Genomic DNA, 11,259 nt, shown 5'->3' on the forward strand with positions numbered 1-11,259 from the left:
ACTTACTAAGTACAACTATTGATTACCAATATAAATGAAAACTCACTTCATTATATAAAAAAACTAATCAAGAAACACATTTATTAAATTGTCAAGATTCGCAAAAGAAATGGTTAATATCAAGTATGGCTCGTAAGCTTTCAGTTATCAATCTAATAAATAAATATATTAATTACTGAGTCAAATATTTAAGGTCAGCGCTGCCTAATTCCTAAACTAAGTTTACATTTTAATATTCTAGGTCACGTATTCCTGAAATGAATTATCTTCCCTTTAAAAATTACATTTGGTCATTTAAGTATATTACATCACAGTCTTCAGATCATGGTCAAAGTTCGGTATATCAATAAATTATTTCTTCACTCCCGGTGTTAATTATATACCTTCATCGAAAAATACAACCATAACATTGTTCAAGTTACCGCAGAAATGACCTGAATTTGAATAATGTATCCTGAATATAAATATCAGTGACCTAAGTTACATTGAAAATTATCTGAGTTCGTTGGTCTAGACGACAGTGAAGTAAATGAAATATTGAATGACGCACTAAGTTTCTCGGTCCAACTGCCATTTAAATTACGGCTCCTAACTAAGTATTCACTCTAATAACATTTCATATTAACAAAACACCGATGATATCCTACGTAAATGTCAAATAATTTCCCTATTCTAGCTAAATAATTTCTTATGTATCGTATTCCAGCTCGACATACATACAGCCAATAAGCATTTATCATATATAAGTATGCTAATGCCTACACAAGGATATTTCAACACTACATTATCATACTACTTGCATACAAGCTTGTTCTTCCATGCAATATCCATTCATTCAGAATATGATATAATCATATATTCATTTACCCATCACCGGTTGTTATTATTGTCAAACCACTTTCACACTTCATTAAAATATACGTATTATTATTGTCCATACCTTGCTATGGTTCCTCCCTGGGGCATACTTATATTCTGTAATCGCATTACATGTGCTCCAACATCGCACATAAAATATATCATATACGCTTTACTTCCTGTTAATCTGCGCAATATATCATTTAAAATACTATACACACTTCCATTATCTTACTATTAACCTTGAATTCAACCCATATTTAATTCTTTTAACATTCACAATTACCGCGTTTAACCTCCAATATTAATTAAACACAACGATACGTATCTCATGATTAGCGCAGAATTCGTTCCTCAAAACGCATTTTATCATACAATTCCGTATATAACCCCAAATTCAGTGTCTTTTCTTTCAATAAAGTCACACAGCAAAGAGTATGGTAACTTACGTAACTGGGTTTGACTAGTACTACATCACTCATGGATCTTTCTAACTAACCGGGATTCTTTGAAAACAGCTGTTACACTATGTCGTATTTTTAAATCGTATTCCTTCATCCTTGGATAAAATAATGTAGTAAACACGTTACCATTCCGTGATAAAATATCCTCTTAATATATTTCACACTGCACTTTCTCATATTCACAGCACACTTAATTATCTCACGCTTAGGCTATTCAGATCTATTGTATATACTGGTAATACTCTACATAAGAAATTATACTACTTAATATTATTACTTAGCTCGCCATTCAATATTTCGGGCCTTAGTTGCTCCTCGGTGTGGTCGTAGTCCTTGGATCGGGAACTGGGCAGGATGTCCACCACTGGTATTTCAGGTAGAGTGACCTCCTCCACACGGGTCGGGTGGTTTTAACGGCCAGGATGACATCTCCCTCCAGGTTGGTCTATGCCGATTTAGCAAGCCACCATCTGTTCAGCAACACAGTAGACAATATACGTTGATTCTGAAAAATATAAATTCGTCATGGTTCTGCGTAGAATATTTATATTTTATGGTGATTGCTTCTTATTTTAGGTTGTCCTTGTGGCTATTTTTACTAAATGTGGCTCAATTTCGAGCTCTCACGTCTCAATCAAGTTCTGGTTTTCAAACGACTTTGCGTCTAAATATCTGGACGTATTTTTCAAAGCTTCAGGATTTTATTCCTTTTTTATAGTATTTCGACGTTTATCTATTCGATTCGCTCAATATTTCCTTCTTCTCAGCTTAATACTTCACGCTAAATATTGCCAATCTCGCTTATTTCTGAGAGTAATGTTCGGAACGTCTTGTCTTCACCTCGTCAATTTTTTAAGTCAGTTTTTATAATAATCTGTTTGATCCTTCTTATTTTTTTAAAAACAATTCTATCGATTCTACACCATTGTACACCGCCTTCATAGTGGTAGGTTTAAGTTAGTCATGGCCTCCTAGCATACATCAATATCGATATCCGATTATACATTTCTTTGCCTTGTCTGGCCTCTACCTTCCGTAGGCGCCATTTTTAATACGTCCAGTAAATGCATCGGGTACATTTTATTCCCCCAGTACAGATTAAATATATTGCTTGCGATATATTTATTCTCTTGAACTATGATTGACTAATGTGACGATGCATTTCTGTTATTTCTCCATGGTTCTTTGATCGATTAATTGATTTTATTTCTCTATGGAATCGTATCGATTATTCTGTAATTATGATTGATGTTTTTTAGCTTCTATAAGCCTATCTCTTTGCACATCAGCTGATTCACAAATATATTTACTCTGAACTTGGTTTGTACTTCTGTGGGATTTACATTATCGTTTCTCCAGCCTTGTTTTCTGGGAAATATAGCTTCATATTACATGCATTGTGAACGTTTTTGTATTTTCCATCCATGCTTATAATAAGATATGCGTTATTTCCGTAAGCATGTTCAATTCTATACGGTCCTTCATATAAATGATTGAACTTAGCGCATATTTTGGCTGGTGCGTTCGTTACTGGTGCCTTTTTAATCAAAACGAGATCGTTTTTCTTAAATGGTGCGCGAAATCTTGTCTTTCGTAATCTTCTTAGTCTCTTCTCAGACTGTTGTTTTAACCTCTCTTGGACCATTTTATAGATTTGCTGAATGTCTGGTTTCTCTTCAAGTGGTATGTTTAATATATTGTCCCATGTTCTTCGTGATTCTCTATTGTGATGTACCAAGTTTGGGACCTGAGCAATTGATTCATTTATGGTGTTATTTAAGCATTCCTCTATTATCTCTATTACATCAATCCATTTCCAGTGACAATGACTGCAGTATATTCTACAGAATTTTGCTATTTCTTTCATATATCGCTCCACTGGATTTGCAGATGGGTGTCGAACTGAACATAATGTGTGTTTTATGCCCATACTTTTCATCTTTTCTCGGAACAGCATAGATGTGAATTGTGTTCCCCTGTCCGACAATATTCTTTCGGGCTTGCCCATTTTAGGAAATACCTTCTCCACTAGTATGTGTAGAACTTGCTTTGTATTTGCCCGTTGTATTGGCTGTAGCGATATATACTTTGAAAAGATATCAATTACTACCAATATGTATTTGTTTCCCTTTTTGGCTGTCGGTAACTTTCCTAAAATATCAACTGCATATATTTCTCTTACTTTAGATGGCAATATGGCGATAGGTTGGTTACTAGTGATAAAATTGTTATGTTTAACCCGCTGACAAATATCACAGGTTTTAATTGTGCTTCTGACTGACTTCCTCAGCCCTGTCCATGTGAATTTTTCTGATAGCGTTCCACTGACTTTATCAATTCCTGCATGTCCTGTTATTTTATGCACGTGCCAAATTAATTCACATTGCAGTGCTCGTGGTACTATTATTCTTTTCTTGTGCGTGGTCTTATCCACGACCTTCGTTAATAAGCCGCTCAACATCTCATATTTATTTTCTATCAACGGTTCCCTCTCATCAGCCATTAACTTGTCAATGATGATCTTTAATTTTTCATCCATTTTCTGATATTCAGCAAGGTCTTCCAGTTTTGATAGCAACTCCTGGTCTTGACTATCCAGCGTTAACTGTAAAATATTCTCTTCATGATCTGCTGGATTTCTACTTAATGCATCAGCTAACACATTTTCTTTCCCGCTGCAGTGTTCAATTTTGAGATTAAATTGCTGTGTGTAAAGCATCCACCTAGTTACTCTTTCGCTGGTCATCATTGCTTTTAACCCAAAGGTTAATGCCTTATGATCCGTTCTGATGATCACGGGGTATCCATAAATAATTCGTCTCCATTGCTGCAGTGCATGTATTATGGCAAGGAGTTCGAGCTCCGTCGTTGTATAATGTAGTTCATGTCTCTTACTCTCCTCTTCCTCTTGGTATAAACATGCTCCAACACCAATATTTGACGCGTCTGCCTGGACAATAAAATCTTTTTCGAAATCATGGTATCCTAGTTTGATGCTTTGCCTAAGCAATTCTTTCATTCTTATGAATGCGTTTTCGGCTTCCTCGTTCCATTTCCAGCGGTTATTTGCCTTTAAAAGTTCCTGGAGCGGTGCAGCTATCTCTGTATAACCTCTACAGTGGTCTGAAAAGAATCCAGTCATACCTAGGAATTGTCTTATGTGCTTCACTTTAGAAGGACGTGGGAAATCACAAATTGCTTTGATTTTTACCGGGTTTGGCTTAACTCCTTCGCCGTCTATTATATGTCCAAGGAAAAGCACTTGGTTTTGGCAGAATTTTGATTTTGCTAGGTTAATTTTAAATCCGGTTTTCTGCAGGTTGCTCAACAATTTTTCTAATTTTTCACAGTGTTCTTCGAAAGTTGTACTTCCAAATACTAGATCATCGACATAACAGTTGACAAATCCTTTTACTTCATCTGTTAGGTTCTTATCTAAGGCCCTTATCAAAACGGCAGAACTGTTCTTCAACCCAAAAGGTAATCTGCAGTAGGCGTACGTTTGGTTATCAAACATAAACCCTGTGAGTATCCTTGACTTTTCTTCCAGTACAATATGATGGAAGGACGATGTACAATCTAAGCTTGAAAAGTACTGCAGACCTCTAAATTTTTTTATTATATCCTTAATCCTCGGGACCTTATTGTACTCTGGGATAAGGCTTTCGTTGAGGACCCTAACATCCACGCACGGCCTGAGTTTTCCGTTGCTTTTCTTTACCATTACCAGCGGGTTCAAGTAAGGTGTGGTTGTCTTTACTATTATTCCATCAGCCATCATTTCCTGAATAATTTTTCTTACTTCTGTTAAATACCTTTCTGGTACATCGTATAATTTTCCCTTATATGGTGTCCAGTCATTGACTAATATTTTGTATTTAAAGTTGGGTATTTGACCCGGTTTATTGTCGAAACCTTCGATATGTCTCTTCAAAATTTCATAGATTTTTCCGCTTTTCTGTGGATGATATTGTAGCTTCGGCCATAGTTTTCCAAATTTCAGTTTTCTCTTCCTCCTCCTCTTCGATAGCCATTATTTCTTCAAGCCTTTCAATTAATTCTAAATCTATCTCTTGTTCATACACGTCTTTCTTTTGACCTTGGCCTTCCATGACTTCAGGATCAATTTTCTTCACCATAATCTTCAAGTGTTCATTTTCGTCCGTAAGATTATTAAGTTGTATGGTCTCTATAGACTGCGTTCCACCACTTTCTGTTACTGGGAACCGGACTTCTCGTCTTTCCATATCAATGGTCATTCGTGTCGTTAACATGAAATCTATACCAAAGATGATATTATATTTTATCGTCTTCATAATCATGAATGGATGTTCAAATCTGTGCCTTCCTATCATGACTGTAACATATGCTTGCAGGTTGCAATCAACAGATTTATCTGGGATTATTCCTCTTATTTTAACTCCTGATACTGGGATTGTCGGTATGTAAATTCTTTTAGTAAGCTCTTGGAAAAATGTTAATGCCATTACACTAATACTTGCTCCAGAGTCCACCAAGCAATGCAACTTTATGTCGGCCACTGTTACTACGATTACGGGTAACCTAAATTTTGTTCTTTCTTTCCCATGATCATTTTCGTCAAGCAGGTCATCAGGTCGAATATCCCAGTGGTCTACTTGCGCAATTATCCAACTACGAATTTTGTCAAATTTACCATTTCTTTCGCTACTTGATCTCTCCTCACTTCTCAGTTGGAAATCGGAGTTTTTTTTCAGGTGGCTCCGAATTTCCTATGAATTCAGGAGTATTTGGATTGAGTCTCCCCTCTTCTGCTTTCCTTCGTTTATATGATTGCAATTCGAGGCTCTCTGCTCCCTCGATGTCTCCATTTATATCTTTATCTTTTATTGCTTCTTCCCATCTGTTCTTATTTCGTCTTTCCTCTCGTAGTTGCTGTATATACCTACGGTTTTCTTCGTTCCTGCGATAATTATTCTGTCCTTTCCGGTTATTAATCCATGTTCTGTTTCTAAAATGCTGTTGGTTCCTACTGCCTCGAAACCTTGGATTATTTGTATAATATTAGTTATGTCTACTATTAATCTGTCCACATTGCCCATTAGAATTGCCACTGCATTGGCAACAACATCTCTTTCTGCAATTCTCTCTGTGTTCGTCATGGTCCTCTGGCCTATTCTTTGACTTGTGACTTTCCCTATGGTTTGTTTCCTCGGGACTGATGGTATTTATTACTTCTTCTTGGGCCGTATTCCGTATATTTCTATTCAATGGATATGAGGATGTCATATCAATCTGCCTTAGCTTCCTCTCCATATCGACTGCGGTTTCAACATCTGAGGCTGCTAATAACCTCTGCACCTGCGGTGGGAATTGCCTTTGAATAGTTTTTATGGCCTCTAGCTCGCTTGGTGCTGAGTCTAAGTCCTGAAATCGGTGAAATTGAAAAGAGAAGTAGTCACTGAATCGGGTTTGACCCGTTAACGAAAACTTTCTTGCGTAAAGTTCTATTCTTAGTTGTTGTTGAATTTCTGGGCTCCAAAACTTCCTTAGGAACGCTGCCTTAAATTCCTCATAGCTGTGGAAAGTATATTTAAAGGCTTGGAACCAGATGTTCGGGTTTCCGTCTAGATGTTTTTCTATCACGCGCAGCTTCTTATCCTCTTGAATTCTACCCTCGCGAAAATGTTCCTCAATATCTCTGAGAAATTGCTTACGTGAGATTTTTGATGTGTTGTCAAAATGCTTTGGGCGGTCGTCGTAAGTTTTTATGACGTTTATTATGGTTGGACTTTCACTTTGATTGCTTCCATTTACCAAATCTATGCTCTGCCTACTTGGATCCAGTGTTCTTGATGGTGTAGTCTCCCTCTCATTAATCTGAATCTCTATCGCTTTTTGCCGTTCACTATAATTCGAAATAACGGATTTCGTTGTCTGGTTTTCTATCTTAATTTCTTGTATCTCCTTCCTAATCTGCCTTAACTCCTCTTCCGTCTTCTCCACCTTCTGGTCCGCCTCATTCTTATCGCTCTCGATCTTTTCTTTTAACTCATTAATTTTTCCGGCCACCGTGCCAGCAGCCTGATCGAGTTTCTCCTCCAATTCTTGATGTCTGACATTCAATCCTTTCATGTCGCTTGTTATTTCACTCAATTCGTCCCATTTCTTCTCATTACTGACTTTTAGTTCTCGGAGATCGCTGGTCAGTTTGCTAATCTCCTCATCCTTCAACTTCTTGATGATTTCCTGGCTTTCTGTAACCTGTCCTTTAATTTTGTCCATTTCTTCGTGTATCTGCTTGTTTCTATTCTCCATACTCTGAGTCATTTCAGCTAGCTTATTCTGTATTTCCAATCGAGTTCTTGTGTTGTCTTCCTGTATTTCCTCCTGTTTCTTTCTGATTTCTTCTGTCAACTCTCTCCGGAATTCCTTTAAGAGTTCTTGTTGTTCCTTTTTCCTCTCTTCACGTTGTTTTTGTTGCCATTCTTCCTGTTCTTTCCTCCTTTCTTCACGTTGCTTTTGTTGCCATTCTTCCTGTTCTTTCCTCCTTTCTTCACGTTGCTTTTGTTCTTTCTCTGCCCGTCTCCTATCCTTCTCTTCTTCCTGTTTCTTTTCTTTCTCATCACGTTCTTGTTTTTCTTTCTGTCTCTCTTCTTCTTGTTTCTTTTCTTTCTCCTCACGTTCTTGTTTTTCTTTCTGTCTCTCTTCTTCTTGTTTCTTTTCTTTCTCCTCACGTTCTTGTTTTTCTTTCTGTCTCTCTTCTTCTTGTTTCTTTTCTTTCTCCTCACGTTCTTGTTTTTCTTTCTCCTGTTTCTTCATATATTCTAGGAACCACCACGGCATTCCTTCATGTTTTTCCTGTGCTCTTTTCATTTCTTCTTCTTGTTCCCTTCTGGTTTGCACTCTTCCCTGAGTTGCCATTTTCTCGTCAATTTCAGTAATACTTCGAATAATTCTCTAATTTCCTAATCAACTTTAACTTTTCAAGTACTCTAATATCACACAGTGTCAATAAATATGTGAAATCTTCAATTTCTAAATCAAAAATATCCTTAAAGCTAGCAATCAAGTCTTATATACTAAATATTCACTTAGTTTCTCAAACTATTTGAAATATAGACCTTCCTGAGGATTGATATCATCCTGCCAGTCAAAGTATGAGCAACTTCCCAACGAAATCAGATCATTTTCCTTTGAATTCATTTCAGAAATAGTTTCCCAAAAAGAGAAAAATAATTATTCACCATGTGGTATTCATCATTTACTTACATACTAACTATTAATCCAAATATCAAGAGTAAATTCAATCATATTTTAAAATAAAAATGAAATATGAAGACCTACAATTATTTCAATAAAAATGATAAAATATCCTCCTATCACTCCATCTAACAATCTACTTCTGGAAAATATTCATATTTAAACATCATTTTCTCAATACTTAATTATCAGTTTCTCATCCGAGCCTATTTTCTTGACAAATCTCCAAGTATTTCTTTCACCAACTGCATGTTGGGCTCTATTGCTTCCCACAATGTTCCGCAATATCATTCTCTTTTGACCTCCACGTTGGTTCAGCAGTAAGTTATCAGGCTATTTTCTCGGGTCTAACTTTCAATTAAGTATTCAATCCCGCGGTGTCTTTCTCTTCAATTTCCTTACTGTTGTGTGATAATTTTTACTTCCTTTGGTGACTGATACGTTTCTCTCCCCGGTATCTTTCTCTTTAATCACGCCACATTGGAGCGGTAATTTTTACTTTTGGCGGTCCATTATTCGATGTTCCCGCGGTGTCTTTCTCTTCAAATGCCCCACTGTTGGTCGGCAAATTTTACTGAACCATTTAATTTGCGACCTTTTCCGATGCCTCTGTCTTATGTTGTTGCGCCACGTTGGGCGAACAAATTTTACTGCACCCTACGGGTCAGGGTAACCACAGTAATTCCCAACTAGTCAGTTATATATATCTCAGGGTATCCATGCCTCCAGAAAAATGGTTAATTTTTCTATGTCTAGTTTAACGTGTGTTCGAAGAGAAATAACGGTATCATACAAGGTTCAGAATTACGTAACTCAACGCCCAGTAGTAGTTTTCGTGAACGTAAACTTCAGTCAACCTTAAAAAAATAATATATGTTCGCACAACGAGAACCTTACTTACTAAGTACAACTATTGATTACCAATATAAATGAAAACTCACTTCATTATATAAAAAAACTAATCAAGAAACACATTTATTAAATTGTCAAGATTCGCAAAAGAAATGGTTAATATCAAGTATGGCTCGTAAGCTTTCAGTTATCAATCTAATAAATAAATATATTAATTACTGAGTCAAATATTTAAGGTCAGCGCTGCCTAATTCCTAAACTAAGTTTACATTTTAATATTCTAGGTCACGTATTCCTGAAATGAATTATCTTCCCTTTAAAAATTACATTTGGTCACTTAAGTATATTACATCACAGTCTTCAGATCATGGTCAAAGTTCGGTATATCAATAAATTATTTCTTCACTCCCGGTGTTAATTATATACCTTCATCGAAAAATACAACCATAACATTGTTCAAGTTACCGCAGAAATGACCTGAATTTGAATAATGTATCCTGAATATAAATATCAGTGACCTAAGTTACATTGAAAATTATCTGAGTTCGTTGGTCTAGACGACAGTGAAGTAAATGAAATATTGAATGACGCACTAAGTTTCTCGGTCCAACTGCCATTTAAATTACGGCTCCTAACTAAGTATTCACTCTAATAACATTTCATATTAACAAAACACCGATGATATCCTACGTAAATGTCAAATAATTTCCCTATTCTAGCTAAATAATTTCTTATGTATCGTATTCCAGCTCGACATACATACAGCCAATAAGCATTTATCATATATAAGTATGCTAATGCCTACACAAGGATATTTCAACACTACATTATCATACTACTTGCATACAAGCTTGTTCTTCCATGCAATATCCATTCATTCAGAATATGATATAATCATATATTCATTTACCCATCACCGGTTGTTATTATTGTCAAACCACTTTCACACTTCATTAAAATATACGTATTATTATTGTCCATACCTTGCTATGGTTCCTCCCTGGGGCATACTTATATTCTGTAATCGCATTACATGTGCTCCAACATCGCACATAAAATATATCATATACGCTTTACTTCCTGTTAATCTGCGCAATATATCATTTAAAATACTATACACACTTCCATTATCTTACTATTAACCTTGAATTCAACCCATATTTAATTCTTTTAACATTCACAATTACCGCGTTTAACCTCCAATATTAATTAAACACAACGATACGTATCTCATGATTAGCGCAGAATTCGTTCCTCAAAACGCATTTTATCATACAATTCCGTATATAACCCCAAATTCAGTGTCTTTTCTTTCAATAAAGTCACACAGCAAAGAGTATGGTAACTTACGTAACTGGGTTTGACTAGTACTACATCACTCATGGATCTTTCTAACTAACCGGGATCCTTTGAAAACAGCTGTTACACTATGTCGTATTTTTAAATCGTATTCCTTCATCCTTGGATAAAATAATGTAGTAAACACGTTACCATTCCGTGATAAAATATCGTCTTAAATATTTCACACTGCACTTTCTCATATTCACAGCACACTTAATTATCTCACGCTTAGGCTATTCAGATCTATTGTATATACTGGTAATACTCTACATAAGAAATTATACTACTTAATACTATTACTTAGCTCGCCATTCAATATTTCGGGCCTTAGTTGCTCCTCGGTAGGTCGTAGTCCTTGGATCGGGAACTGGGCAGGATGTCCACCACTGGTATTTCAGGTAGAGTGACCTCCTCCACACGGGTCGGGTGGTTTTAACGGCCAGGATGACATCTCCCTCCAGGTTGGTCAATGCCGATTTAGCAAGCCACCATCTGTTCAGCA

At 36.2% G+C, this 11,259-nt stretch overlaps 1 protein-coding gene across 1 annotated transcript; it reads right to left on the bottom strand.

The window, feature by feature from the left end:
- Window positions 1-5,673: 5,673 nt before the first annotated feature.
- LOC137498931 (uncharacterized) lies at window positions 5,674-8,225 on the bottom strand. The gene is made up of 2 exons (XM_068226780.1): window positions 7,566-8,225; window positions 5,674-5,679 (listed from the first exon to the last, which is right to left on the bottom strand). The coding sequence occupies exons 1-2, from the start codon at window positions 8,223-8,225 to the stop codon at window positions 5,674-5,676; spliced, it is 666 nt and encodes a 221-aa protein (XP_068082881.1).
- Window positions 8,226-11,259: the final 3,034 nt, after the last annotated feature.

The sequence above is a fragment of the Anabrus simplex genome, chromosome 3, assembly GCF_040414725.1.
Source record: "Anabrus simplex isolate iqAnaSimp1 chromosome 3, ASM4041472v1, whole genome shotgun sequence".
Lineage (NCBI taxonomy): Eukaryota > Metazoa > Arthropoda > Insecta > Orthoptera > Tettigoniidae > Anabrus > Anabrus simplex.